General features: G+C 39.8%; 1 protein-coding gene across 2 annotated transcripts in view; it reads right to left on the minus strand.

Annotated features, from left to right (window-relative positions):
- Positions 1-232: 232 nt before the first annotated feature.
- The window catches only part of LRP5 (LDL receptor related protein 5), a 129,682-nt gene continuing 106,805 nt past the window's right edge, over positions 233-23,109 (minus strand). Inside the window, exons 10-23 of one of the 2 annotated variants that reach the window (XM_042884596.1) lie at positions 21,583-21,809; positions 21,052-21,236; positions 17,749-18,072; positions 16,071-16,273; positions 13,533-13,744; positions 12,495-12,685; positions 11,229-11,438; positions 8,698-8,823; positions 6,686-6,922; positions 5,880-5,990; positions 4,137-4,373; positions 2,147-2,286; positions 1,230-1,327; positions 233-583 (exon numbers count right to left, since the gene is read on the minus strand). In XM_042884596.1, the coding sequence (XP_042740530.1) occupies positions 322-583; positions 1,230-1,327; positions 2,147-2,286; positions 4,137-4,373; positions 5,880-5,990; positions 6,686-6,922; positions 8,698-8,823; positions 11,229-11,438; positions 12,495-12,685; positions 13,533-13,744; positions 16,071-16,273; positions 17,749-18,072; positions 21,052-21,236; positions 21,583-21,809 (2,763 nt within the window). In that variant the 3' untranslated portion in view covers positions 233-321. Of the gene's footprint in view, positions 584-1,229; positions 1,328-2,146; positions 2,287-4,127; positions 4,374-5,879; positions 5,991-6,685; positions 6,923-8,697; positions 8,824-11,228; positions 11,439-12,494; positions 12,686-13,532; positions 13,745-16,070; positions 16,274-17,748; positions 18,073-21,051; positions 21,237-21,582; positions 21,810-23,109 lie in introns of both variants that reach the window. The other variant, XM_042884597.1, reaches the window with a different exon arrangement.

Below are 23,109 nucleotides of genomic sequence, written 5' to 3' on the forward strand. Positions count from 1 at the left end.
GCGTGTAAAAAGGTGGTTTGAAATGCAAAAAGGCTCAAGGTTGCCTCCCCAAATCCTCTGGAGAGTAAGTCAGTTCCATGATTTCAAAAAGGCAAATATGGCACAAAAGAAGGGAAATTAAGTTAAAAAAATCAATTTTATAAATATTCTTCCTTTGTACAATTTTCACAGCCCCATCCCTCCCGCACATTTTTATTCACATTTCTTTTTTTTTTTTTTCTTTTTAATTCCCACCCCTTTTTTATCTTTAAATCATAAAATATATATTTAAAATCTGTTCATATTTAAAAATATTTACAGGGAAAGTTCCTTCTGTAGAGGTCATGAGGAGTCTGTACAAGGAGAGGGTGGAGGTGGGTAGAGGTGAAAGTAGCTTCGTTCTGTGGCAGGAGATGGAGGGCAACTTTCTTCCGCCGACATGTACTGGCTGCGAGGCGTGGGTGGAGGGGGGTAAGGGTCTGAGTCTGAATTTAAATCTATATAGTATTTGTTGGCTTTCCATCGACTAGTAGTATAGTCACTGTCACAAACATCTGTGCTGCACGGGGTTGTGGGTGGAGCTGTCCCTCGTATAAGGTAAGGCCTGCGAGGAAAAAGAAAGCACATGCATTAGTTGTGATTTTTGAAAAAGGGAAAGAAAGACATTGGAAAAGAATGCCTACGTCCACAGTCAAGACAGCTGTTTATTCATTCTATGTTAGCCATAACTCAGGTTTTCATAGGAACCAAATGAGAAGTACTCGAACTGGGTTAAAACTGAATGGCACAGCTACCTGCAGCCATTTTGTCAGCCTCTAACTTGGTGGTACATTCATAGATTTGGGAAGACAGAGAAGATCAACAAGACCACTTAGTTCAGAGCCTAATAACTAACAAATAGGCCAATCCATCAAAGAGCAGACAAGACCAAACTCTCCTCACAGGGTGCTAAGTGACCATTACAAAGCAATATAAATATAAATACACAGCATTCTTTATTGGCAACATTGTATTGAAAGGTGCTAAACCCTTGTTGCATCAAAATAAGAAATAAAGCTAATGTTTATGGGTCACAAATAGCATAAACTCAATTTGAATGGTCATTTATTAAGAGAGGGAAAGTTCTGCGGCTTTTTTTATTTATTTTTTTAAATCAAGGCAAAGGTCTAAATAAGAACGTTCTGTTTAAGATGCAAAAGTAAAGGACGGACCAATGGAATATGCATCAAACCTCTTTATCTGAGCTGTACCTGTAAGATCTTGTGGTTGAAGGAATGTTTGAAGAATAAAACATCTCTGCGTTGTACAGGGAGCGATCAGTAGCTGGGGATGGAGGGGGGTTCAAGATCTAGGAAGATTAAAATCAGTACTTCAGTTTGAGTTAATTGCACAACTCTACTTATTTTGAAAATATTATTTACTCCTTCAGCGAGTCACTTGACCTTATCTTCTATATCTTCTATTCCTCTCATTGCTGCTTGAGGGGATTGATGTTTTTTTTTTTTTTTTAAAAAAAAAAAAAGATCATATAAGCTAATCATGAGACTTTATTTTGGGTTTGAATGTATTAAACAAATACGGGGCAGCAGGTGCAAAGCCAAGACACTTAGATTGCTCAGACTGCTTCTTTTTGTAGGTAACGTAAAGCTGGGTAAACACAAAGCTACCAGGAAGAAGCGACATTTGGGTCAGCAGTAACTTTAATATAGCAAAGCCCCCACAGCAGCTTCTGTATAGAAATCTCTAAAAAAGCATGGCGCTCTTTCTGAAGGCTGATATTGTCCCTGCAGGTCCTGGCTCACATAGCATTGAACTGGAAGGGTAGAAGGAGAATTCCAAGTAAGAGGTTAGTTCAGGCCAGTACTCCAATGGAAGAGTTTGGCCAACAGAAATATCAAAACATAATGGTACAGGCAGATCAGCTCCTGGGCCACTTTTGTCTTTCAAGATTTATTTAACTAATACTTTTTTTTTTTTTTTTTTAAATAAATCCACCTACACTTTTTCTATTCATAGAATCACAGAATCCCTTTACTATGGCACCGACGCAATAACTGGGCACTAGCATGAAATTGTTACACAGATTCTGGTAAAGCATGAGACACATTAAACGAGGAGCTCTGCTGAATTACAATATCTGACTCACAGGCATATTTTCAAGACATACCTGTGGGTAGAAAGTGGCTTTAGTGCTGGATGAGCTACTAGAAGAGGCTCCAGTAACATGGTTTCTGTCATATAAGGGGGCACCACTGCTCCCTCCCATTAGGCTCATGGAGCTAATCATAGACTTTCCACAAGAGATGCCTGCAGTGAGACAGAGAGGAATCCAAGGTTAGGTAAACCACAATTTCATCTACTAATGCAAACCAGAAAACAAATCCAGAGCTTGGCAAATCCACGTAACTCTACCGGTTGTTGCTTTTGGAATGATCTTTTACATAAAAACTTCAGGATTACAAAGAACAACATATTTTCAATTTTATATTATGTAAAGCAAACACTTCACCCTTAGACCACCTATTGTGACTCTGCAGCTCCTCACAAGGCGTGCTCTCAGTGTGCTGAGAAAGGAATCTCCAGATCAGCTGATCCAAATTTTCCACCCAAATTGTTAACGGAGAAATTTTTCAACTAAACAAATTCAGGCATTTGTAAAAATAAGCACTATATGCTGCCCAAGAGAAACAAGCCAGAGACATCCAAAGTTTTCATTTCCATCCAACGAAATACAATTGCAAGTACATGAACAAGAGCAAAAACAATTACTCTTACTGAAAAAAAGAAAAACCCACACCCATTTTTTAAAGTGAAAAAAGGAAGGAAACCTGGATGACAGGAAAAGGGCAAAACAATGTTGTCTGATTTAACTCAAAGATGCACTTAAATCAGACTACGTATTCTCAGATTGCTTCTGTCAAAATATTCAGTGCCAATGGAAGAGTTTAGTTCAGAAGCTTTCAGAAATTTTTCTGAGAAAAATGTAGGAAATATTGGGAAATATCAGGAAAATGGGGAAATATTTAAGAAAAACGGGATGATTCTATTTGTGCCCACTGTTCACAACCACTCATTTTTTTGAAGCACCTTGCTTCAACCTATGTCTTCTCATTAGAATTAACATCAATGGTAAGACTGCCAGCTGCTATAAGTTGTCATAGCAATACAAAGCTGTGAAAATCTGTGGCAGCTGGATTAGAAAAAAAAATAACGATGAACAGGAATCAGACTGACAGCTTAGTTTAGCACCTACACTGGTACAAATGAAAGCCTCTAATAGTCCCTTTAATTATAAAAGCTTTAATATGAAGACTAGTTTAAAAAACCACTGCAACGATTTCACCTGCAATGATTTCATCCTCAAATTTTTTTTCCTACCACAAAGCCTTGATAACCATAAAAACAGATTACAAGCAGGAACAGCTGCCCACAGCCATTAAAATGCAGGAAAGCATAAACCTAAGTTGTATCTGGCTGTCTTAAGACCCTGGTTGGAAGAAAGCAACAGCACAACTCAAAATGTTGTCTACACAAAGAAGTGTAACATCTGTTCATTTGTCTTTTTCAATGTGCTTGAATTTCAGTTGACAGGAAAAGCAAGATTCCAAGTGCTCTGAAATATGGATCGTTGTGTTCTAGCTCTGTTGGGTAGGTTTACAGGTCACCATTTACTTTCCATATTCCCAAACAATACAAAGAAATATTCTCTCTTCTCAGGGCTTTGTAGTTAGAAATGAACTATCTCCTCTATGAAAAGTATATCCTACAGTTGTAAATTTGAAATATATCACATAAGTGTTTACTTTGATGTCTATGTGAGGTCTCTTAGCTGTTAGCTCATGCGAATATCCCAAGCTTTTACGTATATTTAAAGACCTCTACCTCAGCCTCAACTTATTATCTGCATATAGTTCTCTGGGTGGATGTTTTGATTATTTGGCAAGGTAGAGAAATTCTGCTGCTATAGAGATGAAGAACTGAGACAGAGAGAGGACAAATACGCCGTTCAAAAGCAAACAGGAAATCTGTCTCAGAGACGGACTAAACCAAAGGGGATGGTTTCGTTACACTTCAGGCAACAGTCAGCTCTTAATAACCTGCAAAACCTCAAATCCAGACAACGTAATGGTACTTACTAGGGTTCTTACCATCCTTACCAGTAAAAGTGCCATGCTGAGAACTTCCAGGAGCAATAAAATTAAGAGGGACGTGAGGCGTGCCACTGACATACTCATGTGGAAAGGGGCTGTTGGGCCCGGCGTAGCGCTGACACACCACTCGCTGGCAAACAAAGTACATTCCTCCCATGACAAAAAGGGAAAGTATTATTCCAATGACGGGACCGATGGCACTGCTGTGGGGCTGAGGTTCATCCGAGGATGGCTTTGATTTTTCTGGAAAAGGGGAGGAAAAAGAAGGACGTCATTAAATACGGCAATATATATGATGCTGTCCTGGAGCTTGCGTAGCACATCAGTCAGCCCAGTCATTTACATTGTGCCTTTGAAAGTCACTGCATTTTACTCAGACATGTCTAACTACATCGGGTCTGATTATTAGGACTTCACACGCTCTCTTTCCTCGCGTGCAAATAAAGCAGTAACAGCTTCTTTCTGTCTAGCAATTCACTGTGTAAGAGGAGTGCTTATTGTCTTGATATAACAATGGCCAGGAGAATTTTGTTTTTAAGATTTGACTGGTGGGCAAGCTACAGTACACATGGAGCAGTGGATGTCTTCCCAGCTAAAAGCTCTTGAAAGAGTGATATTTTAGGATGGAAAAGTGTTCTAAGTGACCATTAAAAACTTCACAGATTGGAATAAAAACCAGAACATCTTAAACACTTCCTACTACTTATTTTTTTCCCCCATAAAGCCCAGTGTTAAATAATAAAAACTACTGCAGTACTTGAGATGAGATTTGATACAGATCCTATCTCCCATTGACTACATTCTAAATTCTTGCCCCTCAGTTGAAGGGAATGCAGAACTGAAAGTTGAGAAGGAAGATAAAGGAGATGTAAAGAACTACCAGTGAACTCTTAGCAGCTCAACATCAAGAATTCATTTCTGTCTTTCTTACGAGTGCATAATAACTTATAGGTCAGCCAAGGACTTAACCTTTAAATAGGCAGATTAACTCAGATATGATACCAGAAAAAAGGCAAAACCAGAACTAAAACATATTCTCGAATTAGCTAGTTTAAACCACAAAATTCTCATTTTGGTTAAACCTTGTTTCTTTTGAATGCAAAATCTTCATCCTGAAAGTAGTAATCATTTTTATTTCTTACTTGACTTTCCCTCAGTCAAGCAAGAAACCACAGAATGCTCTGTTCCACAAAGAAACTCCAGAAGAGGCAGTCTTTTGTACATAAGGACCCATTTAAATCAGTTAAGACCTAATTGCAGGACAAGACCCAAAGTGCAAACAGGAAACAGTTGCATTAACTTGGCACCACAAAAGTTTGCCAAGTGCACAAAGAAAATAACAAAAATAAAAATGAAAGAAAAAGTGGCTTCACAGTATCCAAGGAACTGGGGGGAACCGAGTGAGGGCTGTGAGTTAAACGGGATATGTGGGAGGATCAGAAGAAGCACGTGCAATCTGAGATTTCCAAAAGGAGAGCTAAACAGATTCTCTAATTCCGATTCTTTTAGCCTTTTCTCTTTTTGCCACCCTGGCCATTTTCAGCACTCTTGCTCATGAAATTCACTTTTCCTTGCAGTTCCCACCCAGAGGATGGAAGAAAGAAACTAATTTGACCTAGTTACTACAGGGCCGAGATTCATCAGGCTTCCCTGAAAGAATCTGACTGTGGAGAGACTGGGGCTTTGCATTTAGTTGTAAGGTGTTAGAGCTGAAAACAGAGCACTTGATCTCAAGCAAAGACATCTCACCGCACATGAGCTCATCTGAGCCGTCAATGCAATCTGGAAAGGAGTCACACTGCTGCTTCAGAAGGATGCACTGGCCACTGGCACATCGGAACTGATTGAGCAGACAAATTGCTGCACAGAAAGAAAGAAAAGATTAAGGATGACTTGCATGGGAGTGTTCAACAGTCTTAATAAAACCAAAAGATGTCAGTAGTGTCAAGCCACAATGCATCTTATGTTATAAACAGGTAGGCATCAGAAGACCTGTTTTGTAGGTAAAAGTCAGCACTTTTCTCATTCTTCCTTTGCACTGTTACAAGTCCTACTTAGTGAGACTGATATAAAATTCCAAAACACCACATTTTTGTCTAGTTGGGGCAAAACTGAACAAATCAGCAAGGATCTTTTGTAGTTACTAAATAAGTGTAATCGACATGTTAAAACGTGGTAACTGAAGATACAATCAAATCTTATATTGTCCATTATTACCTTATACCATTCTGTCAAATACAGCTCTGTCATATTTCTTATCTACATCCACAAGCCTCTGTTTCAGTAAAATGAACTTCTTAACTGATTTCAAATTCTATGTGAATTCAAACTGTATTAAATTATCAGAAAAGAGACTGTCTTATTAAGGCCCGTAATCAGCAGACCTGGAAGGTTCACTTTGGAGAAAAAAGCAGAATCAAGTAGACAGTTCTGCCAGACTTGCAAGCTAAGGCTGTCCTTCCCCATTTGAAACTAAAAATCATGAACATGCATCAAAACAGAATCTCAAATAGCTGCTTATGTCAGCGCCAAGAGAAAAGGAAAATGAATCTTACTATCACAATCCACTTCATCAGATTTATCTTGGCAGTCAATTTCTCCATTACACCTCAGGTGCGCATCAATACATTGTCCTTTCTCACACTGGAACTGAGATGCAGAGCATATTGGACAACTATCCTCATCGCTCTGGTCATCACACTCAGGGAACCCATCACACCGCCATGCCATTGGGATACAGTCAATCTCTCCAGTTGCACAGGTAAACTGGTCTGGGGAGCAAGTTGGAGGTTCTGGAGAAAGAGAAAACAAAACACATGTGCGCATTCATTCAATTTTAGCCCTTTAACGGAGTGAAAATGTGATGGAAATATTCTGCAGATGGAGAAAAAGGTGCTTATGCCTGGACTGAAGTTCTTCTATAAAACTGCAAACTGTTTTTGAAGTGCTGTTGTCCTCCTGCAGTAAGGAGAAATGTTCAAGAATGAGACTCAAGTAAAATCAGGAGCTTGAAAAACAAATACGCAAAGTAAAAATCCATATGCTTAAATTTTGACATTCCTATGATTTCTAAGTTTCTGAGTTATGATTACAGGGTGTAGCAATTCTGAGGTTTACAAACCCAACCAGTGACCTGGCAGCTGTAGATATGGTAAGGATGCCAGACGGACGCATCAAGATAATTCTGGAATTAATTTGTATAGGAGCGTACTGTGTAGATAATCCAGCAGACAGATTACTATTTCTGCATCTACAGCCACATTTAATGTTGCATTATGGTTGCACTTGGCAGGCACGAGTTTGCATTTAAAAACTTGTTCATATATTCTCGTGAACACACTTGACAAAACTTTCCCCAACCAAAACAGCTACCAACCTATTCTGAAATACTTGCTATGAGCTACTACTACTGCAGACAAGACAGACTACAAAGCTGTTGCAATCTTAGTGAAGGATCAGAAGGAAAACAAGAAGCAGAGACTGAAAGAAAGGCCCCTTAATTTTAAGATTCATGGGGGAAGACAACAAAGCAGTGGAACTAAGAATTGGCCAGGTTTTTCAACAGAAGTACAGCAAGAAATATAAGGAGATTGTTTTATTTTTCCTCCTGCAGATGTAACCTCCACTACTCTGAAACCACACAGTGTGTTGTGGTCATGGGAAAGAAAACAGTTTATAATGGAAAGGACTGTCCCATGGGAGGTCAGAGCTCAGCCAGAAAAATGAAATCCACAACAAATTGAATACATAAAGAAAGCCTAGAGGACCAAAAGAGCCAAATAATTTAACACAGGATACTTCTCAAAAAAGAAGTATTTTTTTCCCCCCATTTAAATGCCCTCTGCAATAGTAAGGTAACAATTATCAAAATTCCTGGGGCTGTGAGAGGGCACTGTAAAGGGAATGTCTACATGGGGAAAGACAACAGCTACCTTTATTAAGAAGAACTGCAACTGAGGTTTTGAACTGTCTGTCACTAATGACACAGCACAATGTTTCATGTTATCACATTATTTGAAAAGCTGGAGTACTGCAGGAATCATACATACAGTTTCAACAGAGATCATCATTGGTTACCAACATTGTTATATGCATTCATTTACAGTACGAACTGCCACATCATACAATGATGCAAATCTCAGTAGAAGATGCAACCATCGTATGGTCTAACAAGTGTGTTTTGCACACAGTGAAAAGTCAAACATGTTCAAAAGTTGAAGCAGAAAACAGCCGGCAGAAAAGGTGCATTTAATACAGAATTCAACATCTTGTCTAGTATGTATAAATCCACGTTCTGGATTCAAATACAACCTCCTGCAGGAAGTTCATATAATCTTGTACCACATGGAAGTCAAGTACTGTGGCAGGCAAGTTTCTTGCAACAGTAACCATTTGATTCTGGTCATTCTGATTTCATTCATTGTTGGTTTTGAAAATATCTTCTTCCAGATAGACAGTTCTCAAAACTTAGCAGCATGTCACAGACCAAATTTGATATTCCAGGGGTTCTTAATTTTCTTTTTTTTCCAACGTAAACCACTTAGCAGCACTGTTAAACATAACTCACCTCCACATGTTAAGAGATTCTGCAGGAGCACAAGGTGCTCTGGGCATGAACATCTTGGAGTCCCATCCCCTTTGGCAATGCAGATGTGTGAGCACCCACCATTTTCACGGGAGCACGGATGTGCAGCTGGAAAAGCACACAGAAAGAATGATTAGATAGTGTTAAAACAAAACAAAACAAAAAAGAAAATCTTAGCTACTAGCTAAGACAAACTCACAAAGCCACCCACAAAACATTTCTAGTTGAGTAACTAAGATTTCACTGCAAATTCATAGGAAAGTAAATGCAAGGATTTTCAGTTCTGTGCTCAGAAGCTGATTTACTACTTCATGAGGACTATATTTCTCCTGGTTGCAGTGATACAGAGACCTTCAAAGAACTTATAAAATGAATTTGGGAGCTCAGGTGAAGAGAAGTGAGGGAGGAGATTTGAGAAGGACATATTTAAGGCAAACCCAGACATCCCATCCGCACTTCTCTGGTTGCCATGCACCAAAAACTGACAGTCATTGCTGCAGTATGCCAGCCCACCAAACCCTGAGGAAAATTTACTTCTAATTTCCAAGACCTCTTATTATCCAGTCCTATCCTCTATGCACCCTCAGCACTTCCCTGTTACTCACAAAACTGCAACATGAGCACACACAGTTACTTATATATTTGTAAAATGGGAAGCTGCATGGCTATGTTCCCAAATCAGTTACTGAAAAGTGCAGAGAACCCAATAATTTGTAACGAAATCAAATTAAGGAAGTATTAGTTGGACGAGAAACTGGCACAGACAGGTGAAGGCACTGCCTGAGGATCCCAGCCCAGCTGAATGCTTTAAAGCATCTGCTGGAGTGATCTGTGAGGCCAGAGCCTGTTACTCACAATGCCATTGCATAATGCTTTCTTTACTACCAGTAAGGACCAGGAAGTTCCACTAGGAAGAAATGGTACAGTTATCACTACTTCTGTGCCAAAGTTGTTTTCCATCTGTTCAGGCTTCTCAGCAGTCTGCTTTCACCTTCAGCAAATTCATCAATTTAACACAGTGTTGGAGACACCACTGTTTGAAGCACAAGCAGGAAAAGTGCCCTCATGTACATTTGTGTGGGCATGCACACACACGTGCTTATTTTTACTCTCCTGTTGTAACAGAAGTTGCCTACGTTGGACAGATTTCAGATGTAAAAAAGTGCTTCCTTTCAGTGCAACTCAGAAGAAACATTACCCTTGCCATAATAAAATAAACTTTCTTAAAAACATATGGGATATGAAAGTCCACTCTCCCCCTGTTTTCTTATTAACAGTGTTGAGATTTAAAGAAAAATTGTTTTTCCATCATTATGTACTTACTACCTTTGAAATGCACTAAAATATGAGAAATGGCACAGAAGAAGAAAAACTGAGTGTTGTGAAAAGAAAAAAAGAACATCTGGATAAGGATTAGCAAATAGAATCAGCTACAGCTTAAATACACTACCTTCCTTCCAACAGTTTACCCACACAGGCAAGCTTGCGCTCATGTGCATCCTCCCTGTATAAGACTTCTAGCCCCAACCCTCCATGTACTGGAAGCATTACTCCTCTCCAGACCATAGACTTACATTCCCTTAGTCTGCCACACTGTAGCCTTGTACTCCCCCATCTTTCCATAGGGCAAGGTGGAATATGGATAGAGGGGAAAAACTTTACTGCCCTAAAAAATAAAGTAAGCATATTCCTCTTCCCAGGTTTCTTCACTCTGCATTCAGTGTGCCTTGGGGGGAATATGAAATGTAGGGATCATCTACAAGAGTTTGCTGCTTTTCTCCCTGCAACAGTAGCACATCCTGAGGTAGCTACCAAACTGGCCTATTTCCATGAAGAAGGCAGCATGAGGATGGATGAAGGTTTCTGCTGTCTCCCAGGTACCTACTACAAAATAATCCTGCACAGAATGTTTGAAGTTCAGCGTTCGGAGAGCAGGAACTGAGTAAGTAAGCCAGAAAAATAAGGTCCAAAATAACCTACCTCTTTCAGAATGGAGCACCTAAAATGGCTCCACTTCTAATCAAGGAGAAATTCCACATCCACAAAGGTATGTTTTCAGAGCATCCTGCCTATTCTCCTTTCCTTACTGGAGGCTTTTATACCATCTGTCACCCTGAGTCAAACCAGTCATGCTTTACAAATAGGTCTGAAACCCCATGAGAAAAGGCAGGTACTACTCCCTTTTCTTTCTTTATGAAAGTATTTCCAACTCTGTTACTTGGTTGTACTTAAAAAATTAGCAATCATTAATTGTTTCTAAACAGCTTTGAGAGTTAATTCACTATCATGCGACCTGGTACAAAGCAGTTAACTAAGTGCTGTGAAATCACATATTATAGCTGTGCAAAAGGCCTCCTCTGGACAAGAATGAGAAACTTATTTCTCCTCTATCATAGTCCAGCCCCTCAAGTTAAAAGCACTCCATGGCCTAAGCTAAAGCCAATATTATTGAAACATGCAGCTTGAGACAGTGACCAAGAGTGGAAAAACATCTGGTATTCGAAGAAACTCACAGAATTCCTCCATATCAAGTTCCTCCACAGCATGAATGCCTGTTAGGTGAGCAATTCGGCCTTGAATTCTAGTCCTTTTGTACCCATTAGTTTTCTCCACTCTCTCAATCATCTGCTGCTGCCGATCAATCCAGTACAGGTGATTCCCCAGCACAGTCAGTCCCATTGGCTGAAGGATGTTGGAGTCCTCCAGAGTCACACGGTTAGCACCTGAGATCAACAGAAACCATTTCTAACTCATTTAAAAGACAAATAAAACCCACCAAAAATAAACAAAGAAACACCACTTTTTGAAACAAACAGAAGCAATCTCTGAGGTTTCTAAACCCAGTTCAGCAGCAAAGTAGAAAACCTCCATGTTCAGGAAAAATGGAATTTAAATTTAACTTTTGGAATTTAAGTTTTGGACATCTACACAAAATGAGATTGCGGAATCTGAATACGTAATAAAAATGCTAATGAGCACTAGATTCACCTAATTTACTGCATAAATTATGTACAGCGCAGCCAAGCATAAGAACGTAACATTGATTCCAATTAGAATGCCATTAATTAACTGCCTGATGCTAGTTTACTTCCTTCTGTGCTTCTTCTAAGAATTTCCTTTTTTGCACACACAATAAGAATGCATCACAGAGATTGGATCCTATGTGCCACACAGCAGATTTCTCCCTTTTTTCAGCACTGTCAGCTGCTTTGCGTATTCAACGATTAAATGCTCTGTAAGAACTGCTGTCCCTATGGATGTGAAGTAATGCTTTATTTTACTAATGTGGGAAAAGTGCAACAAATCTCCTTCCACTGTTTTGCAACACCAGTGCATCACACATCAGCTGCCTTATCATCTCTATTAGAAGAAAGCCACTCCCCTTCAGTTTGTTCTTCAAGCTACCTTAATATAGTAGCCTGCAAACTCTAAACACAAGAAAAATTGAGGAGTTACACCAACTTTTTAAATCACAGGAAAATAAAAGGAGGGAGCAATCCAGAGGTTCTGTGATGGCTAACACCTATTTAAATCTGATCTAGCATGAGTTACAAGATATCAAAAGATATCAAAAGTCAAATGTCCCTCTTGGAGAGCAGCAACCATTACAGACACATTTATTCCAATCACATCAAAGAAGCCCACCAGTAATTGTTAGCTGTGACTGCCTGCACAGAAATGGCAACTGTAAAAGCTATTGGGGTCAGTATCAAAGAAGGAATAATGTCCTGTACACACAAGCACATGCTGCTCCAAATATTTAACCGCATACCACGTACCTGACAAGTCACAGCTTTCGATGCGCTTCAGATCCGCGTCCACCCAGAAAAGCTTTCCGAGTTTGTTGTCAATCACCAGTGCTACTGGTCGGATCAACCCAGTTGTGAAAAGCACTTCCCTCTCTGTGCCATCAAGGGCTGCACGCTCAATCTTGGGAGCTCGCTCTTGCATGTTGGTGAAATACATGTACCTGCGAACAAAGGCAGGAGCTGCTGAGGTGAGAGCTTCAGAACTCGGGGCAAGTAGCTCACATTTGCACATGGGTTCTGAAACCAACAGCTTACGCAGGGATGACTGTGGTGGCTGTTGCTCCCCACAGGAAAGATCCAGATCTAACCAGCTGCTGAACCCCAAATATTTGCTAACTGGCATGTTGAGACATTTCCATTATCTTTTGGGGGCAAATTCCCCTATACCATAGGTTACACTACTGCACAGCAATTCGTGATGGTGTAAATGAAGAGTGGCAGCAATCAGAACACAGAGCCAATGGAGAGGAAGGATTTCTGGAACTAAGGAAGGACAAGTTCAGGACAGAGATCACTAATTCAGCCCTCCTAGGTACCCACTGCATTCAACACAGTCTCTCTGCCATTTTGACCTCTTTTAATTTAAAAGCATATTTATCTTTAAGTTATTTAAAAACTTGGAATAGAAAAGCTGAGTGTTTAAGAGATCAGCAAAGCTAAACTCCCATTTTAACAGAGAAAGCAGAAAAGCTTATATAAACACAAACCATGTCCAAGTGAGTCAGTCCCAATAAGATTAGCATCTTTCCTCTAATCCCCCTCTCCCCACAGCAGCTTTTGAACTGTGAAGAGTATATTCAGAACTGCACAAAAAAACCCAGTCCCACAGATGTTCCAGATAGAGTCTCTGGGTACTGCTGCATCCACATGGTTATGACATATTGTCATTCAACATCTGTCAAACACATGGCAAGCCATCTATCAGTAAACTGGCATTTAAGCATCAGCACACACAGCTGATACACATCCCAAACGTGCTCTGTATGAGGTATAAGAAAGGGATCTCACCCCCGCTCTGCATTCACTACAATGGCTCTGGGCTTGTCGTGGTCGCCTCGCAGCACCATCCCTATTGACTCGCCGCTCAGCCTGTGAACGTTGACGGAGTTTGTGGCCTCACAGGTCCAGTACAATGTATGGCTGTATATATCAATGCTGAGGTCATGTGGCTGCTTCTCTGGGTTCTGGCTTTGGTTTGGAGAGCTCATGACAGTAAAAGGCTGCAAGACAGCATTTAGAGAATGATTTCCAGTCATTGCTCCATAAGAACTCTGTACAAAAAGCACCGTTTACCTACGTGAGCACCTAGAAAAGCCTAAGACCGCAAGGAAACACCAAATAAAATAACTGTGACAAAGCATAATAAAAAAAATACATGATTCAAATTGTGGATGTGAGGAAAAACATCAGAACAAAATCCATAAGACTATGCAAAACCCTTCTTGGAGCCTCCTATAAGTAGAATTAATTAGCAGAAGACGGAAGAAAACAATAGTGCATGTTTGCACACAGAACAATCTTGAAGAAAACAGCAGAACAAACAGGGCAGTCTCCTGGCAAGATGTGTACTGTTACCCAGCCAGCTGAATGTATCTGAATCTCCTCCTAAAGGCTCCTTTCTGTATGGCTTGTAGCATAGCAGCTAATTTAAGACCTGCTTCTTATAAATTCAGACCTTCCAATGAAACCTAGTCTGTTTGCTCACACATCAGATGGCCACAGATTCACCTCACAATTGTACTAACATTACTTTGCACATAATTGTACATAACCCTTGTGTCATTATGAAGTTCTTCACAAAATCTCACATTACTGTCAAGTTTCAGGAACCATTACCCTCAACTCCCCCACAACCTGCCTCCAAACTGAACTCCCTTAGTAGCTCCTCTCTATATACTATATATCCAACATGCACTTCAATACTTTACTTCCATGAAGAAAACACTAGAGCATACCAAGAGTCCCCAAAGGAAAACTATGCTTCTGCTGTTTCTTTAACATCAGAAACATTTCAGTAGTGCACTCCTAATCCCAGTGCCACTTAGATACTAACACTGATGGCAGGACTTGCAACATCTAAGCATTTTTCAAAGATGAATGCTACTAGTCAGATGATGAAGGTCAGAGGAAGTGGTGGCTTCTTCAAGTGTCCTAATAGGGCATTCCCCACGCAAAACTGAAAACAGCAGCAGAAAAAGGTTGTATGGGTCTAGAAAGATGAACACACTATAATGTACTCAGCTTATGCCAAAATGAGTCACTCAGAACTACTTAAGAAAGTTATATTTCAATAAATTGGTTCTAATCCACTGAGTTCTACATAGCAATATAATGCTTCCTTTTTCTATTTAAATCTTTACCCCTGCTTTTGCTTGACCAGCATGCCCAGAAATACTGATGAATAGGTCTTTTATTGAAATTGAGGGTAACATTACCCAGGTATGAACGCAATATGCATCATCTGCAAAAAGCATGAATTAGCAAGATTCAGTAAAAAATCATTAGTGAAAATTGGTAAGTCAAAATTTGCAGGGAATCTGTGTCTTCAAAGCTATCTGACCAGCTTAGTGGAAAGCAGAGCAGATGAATCTCCATTGCAATTTGCACCTAGCAAGTACCAAAGAGAAGACAGACTGCAACAATTAGCACCTAGTGTAATCAACAAAAACACTTCAAAATTCATCCACAACCCAGCTAGCTGCTTATACTAAGAGACCTCCTCCCATTCTAAAAAGAGAGATGGCCAAAAAGTAAAATCACAAACTATTTCTTTAAAGGGTACTGTAAAACCACTGATTCCCCAGACGTACAAAGAGGCCAGCCCAGTTCCACTGAAATCATATTATGTTGTTTAGATAACTGCTCAGAACAAGGAAAATATATGTTGCCTATTCTCCATTTCCTTTTGTGTTCTTATTCAAACTGTAGCTTTTAAATGATCTGTTATCCTGTCCTGGGAGTTAAGCTATGCTAACATACACAGAACACTGCCCAAAAGAACAGCACACTTCTTTCTACTGTTGTGTGAATAGCCCAAAACAACTATGCACCCAACCCAATAGAACAATGAAGCATGTGAATAAGCCTATCCCCATCTGACACAACAGTCAGTTGTACATTCAATCAGGATTTAACTACAGCTTGTATAAAGAGAGTCTTCATTTTGCAAGAGCTTTACTATGATGACAATATGATCACACAACTGGCATGAAAGAATATTGATTTTAAACTACTGTTCTCGAATATAATTTAGACAGTGAATCACCCTTACATCATTGCCCACACTTAGCTAAACATCACAGTTCAAGGCTTGCAGTTTCAGATACACATGGTGTACTACATTCTGTTACACTACTTCGTGTACACATTAAAATTCACAATCCTGAAAGCCCTCTGTCACTTTCACATACAAACAGAATATATGTGAATAAGCATTGGCAAGAATAAAGTTTAGACTGATGATTCTTTGGTGCAAGGGACAGGAGGAGAAAGTTATAAAGCTCAGAGAACAACCCACACAAAATCATATACACCATATAAACTTACCTGAGTGCCATCATCTTTGGCTCTTTTTATAATATTCTGACGCCCGTCTACCCAGTAAATCAATTTATCTAAGGGATCATAATCAATAGCCTTCACGTTCCTTAGACCATGCATAGGCAGGATGATATCTGGACTCTGCTGATCGTCAGGTATCATTCGGCTGATGGCAGATTTCTGGCTAAACAACAGGAAACTGGTTGGAGCTGAAAACAAGACAAAACAGAATGCATAAGAAAATGTGACTTACGTGGTCAAACATACTGCTGGAAACCAACACAAAAAACAATGAACACTGAGGATAAAATCTCAAATGGACAACTATGTTCACACTGAAAACTAAATAAGCTTTTGAGAAAAGGAAGAAAATAGTCCAAATCCTCTTGAAAGTCAGTTTTGACATTAAAACCAAGTAAGATCAAAGGATGTATGTGAGGCTTATTGTACTCCAAATAAGAGATACTGGCAGTGTATGAAGGGGTTTGAGCTGCTTTGGAAGTGTTTGGTGCTGAAGTACAACTCTTGTTGACACCCCAACTGCAAAGAGTGAGCAGCTGCACAGCGCTCAGCTGCCTACCAGATTTAACCCACAACTGTCCTTCCTGGCACCCAGAATGAAGCACGAAGAGTTTGAGATAGTAGCAGATTTGACTGGAGTGTGTTAGACTGTATTTATGATTGTTTAGCTACTAATTGGCAGGTCCTGTTCTTGGTCCAGAACTTGCTAGCTTACTGTGTATTGGGAGCACTTGTCAGTGGCTGCCGCTTGCACTTTTGTTGTTTGCTGCACTCCTTATCATCTTACTCTACTTGCCTGGAAACAGTTTGATAATAGCTATGGACATGAGCGTGGGCTGGCAGATGGCCAGGGAACTACTGCTGTAGCACTGCAGCAGTACTGGGCAGTCTGGAATTACAGCATGAATTCAAGACGGACTGTGACCTGTGGATAAGTCCACACTGAAGCAGGCATACCCCATAGCATCTGTAACCATAGATAAGGCCATGATGAAGCAAATATGCCTCTGAAAGGACCACAGCCCATGGGTAAGGCTGTGCAGAACAGGTTAAGGAAGTAACGGACTAAGGGAATAATATCTGTGTATGAGAATTAGAGGATGAGAACAGAGATTGTGGTTAATGAGAACGTATTGGATAGCACAGGACCTGAGCATGACAGTGTATGGAATAAGGGGTGGAGATTGTACTGGTTTTGGCTGAGACAATTTTCTTCATAGCAGCTTGTATAGTCCTATGTTTTGGATTTTTGACAGTGTTGATAACACTTCTATGATTCAGTCACTGGTGAGCAGTGCTTACACAGGCTCAAGGCCCTTTCTGCTGCTCACGTTGCCTCACCAGCCCATCAGGTGGGGCTGCACAAGAAGTTGGGTAGGGACACTGTAAGGAAAGCTGACCCAAACAGACCAAAGGGATGTTCCACCCCATATGATGTCATGCTTAGCAATAAAACTGGGGGAAAGGAGGAAGAAGTGAGAAGCATGTGGAGTTACAGAGTCTGTCTTCCCATTTAACTAGAATTTTCTCACACTCACCCTTCTGACTGATCCTATTCCCCTGTGCTGTGGGTTAGTGAGTAAGTATCTGGGTGCTACTGAGCTGCCCACAGGGCTCTATACTGAAAGTGATCACAAGCACCTGATGACCAGAAGAAACTTACAACTGCAGTTCCTGCTGTTGGGATCCAAGGTATAATGTGCAGCACAGCCACATCTAAATCCATTTGGTATGGCAAGGCACAGGTGACCACAATGGCCATTATTTTGCACACAATCGTTCAAGCCATCCTGACGTGAAGAATGGAAGACCAAAATATCCATCACAAAATCCAGATGGCCCTGAATAAGCGTCCTGTTCTTCCCATTGGTCTTGTCTGCTCTTTCTATACTGTGAAGATTCCAGTCTGTCCAGTAGATGTAGTCACTGTACTGGGTCAACCCAAATGGATGAGGAAGATCATCTGCTATGATTTCTCGCTCTTGTCCTGCAAAAATAACGAAAATCAAGTAAAGCACAATTCCCAAGTCACAAAATGGAGAATATGACAGAGAATTAAAAAAAAAAGCTTTTTCCTTCTTTTTAAAAACAAAACTCAGTCATTATCATTTCCCCAATCATTATCATGGGATTCATTATTAAGCAGTACCTGCTGAAGTAGTAACCTACATATTTGCACTTAAAAACCTTATTCTGATAACCTCTTCACTATGGAGCAATTTGAAATTGTGACAGTGTATTGCCATTTCAACAAATACTGCTGTATTTCTTATGCATAACACTCCAATTAGATTTTGAAAAGCACATTCAAGAATGCTACCAGCTCCAAGGAATCACTCAGATCAACAACAAAATCAATATGCACAACAGCAATAAATACCAAACTTGAGATTCACAGAGAACCAACTAAGAGAAATGATAGCATTTTACTCAAGAAACAAATCATTTGCAGTGTAATTCAAGACACAGAAACCTAAAGTGATTTTGAAACCATTTGTTTGGCAGAAATCCCAACACTGTCACACTTAGTGGCTCAGTTAGCAACATTCAAAACAGATTTAACACCTCTAGAGCATTAGACGGCCTCTGCCAGAGATCCACTACCGAAGTCTTAATATAAATCAGTTCCATAAACTAACTAAAACTAACTTCTATGAACTGCCACTTTATACGAAGATGAAGCCTTATCAGCACTGTACCTCCCTTACTCACACGAATATCCAATGCTATTATTCTACAGAACACTACTTTCACTTCTAGCCTAACAACGCTGCCTTAATTGATGAGCCCACTTGCTGGAAGCCTACCCAAGTCTTTAGAATCTGCTAACTAAAAATACAAGCACACAGCTGTGTTAGCTTCAGCACTCCTCCTCACCGCAAACTAATGCTAACCATAGGTTCTGCTCAAAAACTGGTTCAATTTACCACAGATTATTTGAATATTATGTTTCTTCTCAATACCACAATCAGCTTTTAGTCCAAATCTGCCCCCAGCTATTTTGTTTCTCCAAGTAAATACAGAATTTTAGCGAGAGCTCTGACAGACCATACATTGGATGGAAAACACCCCCCACCAAAACTCTGGAAAACAAAGCAACCTTAAAGCAATTTCTAAGTAGCAGCATTCATTCAGCAGAACTTATCCCAAAGCCAAAGTCACCATTAGCCTTGGAATCCAGAACTGCATGGCTCTGCTCTCCTAAGCTTTAACTGTTTTCTTTTTTGTTATGGCTTTTTAGAACATTCTTTCTCTAAACATCCACCTCTAACACCATCTTGTGAATAAACATCAGTGTTTTACTGTAGCTGGAGATCAAGACAATGCATACATAAGTCAAAACTGATACACAGTAATCACCAGAATAATGTGTGATTCCTTCTAGCACTTCTTTTTCTTGGAAACACACAGTGGTCTACTGAGAAACTATCAAAGTAATTACTTTAATATATTTAGCTCATCAGATGAAACTGAAGACCTGAAGCTCAGTATCACAGAATCACAGAATTGTAGGGGTTGGAAGGGACCTCCAGAGATCATCGAGTCCAACCCCCCTGCCAAAGCAGGTTCCCTACACCAGGTAGCACAGGTAGGCATCCAGGCAGGTCTTGAACATCTCCAGAGAAGGAGACTCCACCACCTCCCTGGGCAGCCTGTTCCAGTGCTCCGTCACCTCACTGTAAAGAAGTTCTTGCGCATGTTTGTGTGGAACTTCCTATGCTGCAGTTTCCGGCCATTTCCCCTTGTCCTGTCTCCACTCACCACTGAAAAGAGTCCGGCCTCGCTATTCTGCCCCCCACACCTTAGATATTTATAGACCTGGATCAGGTCCCCTCTCAGTCTCCTTTTCTCAAGGCTGAACAGACCCAGTATGTATTTGAATACAGAACCATGAGGAATTGCAAAGGGTAAGTAAAAATGCCGATACAGCATTTTTTTGGTTTTTGTAAGTCAGTTCAGTTCAATTCTAGTTAAGTTCACTCAAAATGTGTTAGAAAGTTTTTTTTCCATTAGAAGTTTTTTTTCCAGGTTTCTTCCCTCTCTCTCTCTCAACTAAAGCATAAGATCTCCAGATAAAAGAACATCAACCCTTGTAGTAGGTTCCCCTTACCAAGAAGGCATGGGCTCATAATAACACCTTAAAAAAAAAAATATATCTCATTCTAATGGTAGGTTTTCATGGAAGATATGAAAGTAAATATAAATGGCTTGCAGGGAAATAGTGCATGTCATCAACCAGAGCATTGCTACAAGAATCCTGTATGAGTTTCCTTAAATACTGTATGTTAGACATATCAGCCTTGTTCTTTATTTTGGGGTACCAGAGCTGCTGATTCCCATCTAACAAAGGCCTCTCCTTGGAAATGGAATGTATTATGTCAAGTCACAAGCTTCTGGATTCCACCTCTGATTTTACCACGTATTTACTGAGGGGTATTTGGAAACTTACATAACCTCTGTTTTCTCACACATGAACGTGACCTGCCTTACCTACTACCTTGAAGACTATTTTATAATTATAGGACAGTTAAAAGATACAAAAGCTCTATGTCAGCTGCAAAAAAAACCCGAAATTATCTCCTTTCATTATATTAATTATGTTGATTCCAACAAAAAAGTTTACTAAACCATAGCACACCACATGCAAGTAATAAAAGGAATCCTAATGGAAAATATAACAATACACAAGATACACATGAAGATTTAATATTAATCATGTTATTTCAACTTCTTCTAATTACTACTTACCACCAGTTAGTCACATGCAGGTTTTAGGTCTAATGAATGTAATAAACTCAACATCTTAGGGGAAAAAAAAAAAAGTGATTTAACCCCTCATTAGAGACAATAATTCAAAGGATTCAACTAAAGCACTCTACAACTCTGTTCAGTTGCTTTACTGCGGCCACTGCAAATTTCTCTACTTGATGGAGTAATTCTGGGATGCAATCTAACAGCAGATTACCTAGCATATTTGACGACTCAATCATGCTGGTGTCTAAGTCAGTCCAATACAGCCGTTGGTCGGCATAATCAATTGTGAGGTCATTGGCACGACCCACTTTATCCACCAAAGTGATGCTGTTCGTTCCATCCATATATGCTCGAACGATCCTAGGCTTACCTCCCCATTCTGTCCAGTACATGTACCTGCAACGAGAAGTGGAACAAAACGATACAACTTCACGAGATTGAGTTCAGTTCTGTTTTCTGAATTTGCTTAAAAAAGAAAAACATTGGGAATAACCACATGGTTATGGGCAGTTAATTAGCATACGGTTGTGTTTTGGTTTTTGTGTTTTTTTTTTTCTTTTAAAGAAAGAAGGAAAAATATGATTCACAATTCTCAGTTTTTCCATTGTGACCTTCAGGGTTCTGGAGCTTACAAGCCTTTATCATATTTTTTCTTTTTATGACCCTGAAGAAACCATCTGCCAAATACGTTGTCACATACAAAGAAAGAAGCAAAGCTTAGAAAAACAACACCGTCCCTTACCCTTTGGTAGGATCAAGAGCCAAAGACCTTGGGTTGTCCAAGTCCTTCCACACAAGGACCTGTCTATACTGTCCATCCAGGCGGGCTACCTCAATTCGATTAGTTCCAGTATCTGCCCAGTAGAGGTTCTTTCCCATCCAGTCTACAGCCATTCCCTCAGGGTAATCTAGCCCAAATTCAATCACGTGTTCAACAGAGCTCCCATTCATGAAAGCTCGACTTATGGTCTGAAAAACAATTGTGTAAAAATATTTAAGGATTTATGGATACTTCACGAAGATAAAAAGTAATTTAAAAGTAATGAAATTTAGCTTACAAAGAGGTTAGTAAAAAAAAACCAACAATCTATTGGTGTTACTTTTTAAAAGCAAACTTCTGTTGTCAAAAAAACAGAGCAGTTTACAGGATAAAGAGATTTGAATTTTCAGAAAGGCTAATAGTTTCTTATCACCAATTCAAAATGCTTTAAAAGGACACGACTTTCAGAAAGCACAATATATCTGCAGATTCTCCCTTGACCCTCTTTCTCTCTCCTGTTTGTACATAAAAACACACATATATTGGAGTATTTAATTCTCTATGTTTTAAGTTGAAGGACTAAGTCACAAATTCAGCAAAATCAGAATTAATTTGTTCTCATGGTCAGTCACCTTTGGCAAATTTGCTGATCCTATCTGTATTTTAGTTCTATACAGTCAGCAAAATAAGTCATAGGGCAAGGACTGTATATGCATAAATAAGCCGCTCCCAACAATGAACAACGAAACAACCTCCAGATACACCACTGGGAACACCCAGGATCAGTGTACGATTGTCTGCTTTTGGTAGCATCTCAGCACTACGAGATGTTTCATATTTTTAAAAGGCAGATGTCAAAATTTGTATTTTTACATGTGTAACTCACACCTCAGAAAAAGTATAACACTCTTTCGAAAATGAGTCCTCCCACAAACAGAGCCTATAGGAGATTAGGGATGTAGTGATCATCAAGGAGAGCAGTATGAAAACAGGAGGACGCCTCTTAAGTTGCACTACCTGCAGCCAAGATGCAGAAGGTGGAGGGACAGGGGAATGAAAACTCAGATATGCTGAAATGTATGTGACATGTACGTTGAAAGTACAGTATGATGGATAACTTAGGAGGCCGCATACAAGTAAAACGTTGCCCAGTTCTACACAGAATCAGACCAGGATCTGAATGACACAGCTGAAGTAATGCATTTTCCACTACCAATGGTTAAGACAAACACAGCCTCAGCTTTCCACATGCTTGCCTGAGATTTATTTAGTTATCATGTCTGCAGCACGCTAATTTGTTATATTGGCACTGTTCCTAGAGAAAAGGTATCCACATCAGTACTTCTAGTGCTGAAGACAACCCTCGTTAGTCTTAGAGAGGTATGTAAACTAGCCCTACAAGTAAACTTTTTCCTATTATGGTTTAGGTACCTTGGCAAGACAACTACAACTGTTCTTGGAAAACTTATTAAGAGGCTAAACAGAGAAATTCAGTTCCAGTGAAGCGAA

Source organism: Lagopus leucura, unplaced genomic scaffold (genome assembly GCF_019238085.1).
Source record: "Lagopus leucura isolate 7727_CA_CO unplaced genomic scaffold, USGS_WTPT01 Super-Scaffold_100044, whole genome shotgun sequence".
Classification (NCBI taxonomy): Eukaryota; Metazoa; Chordata; class Aves; order Galliformes; family Phasianidae; genus Lagopus; species Lagopus leucura.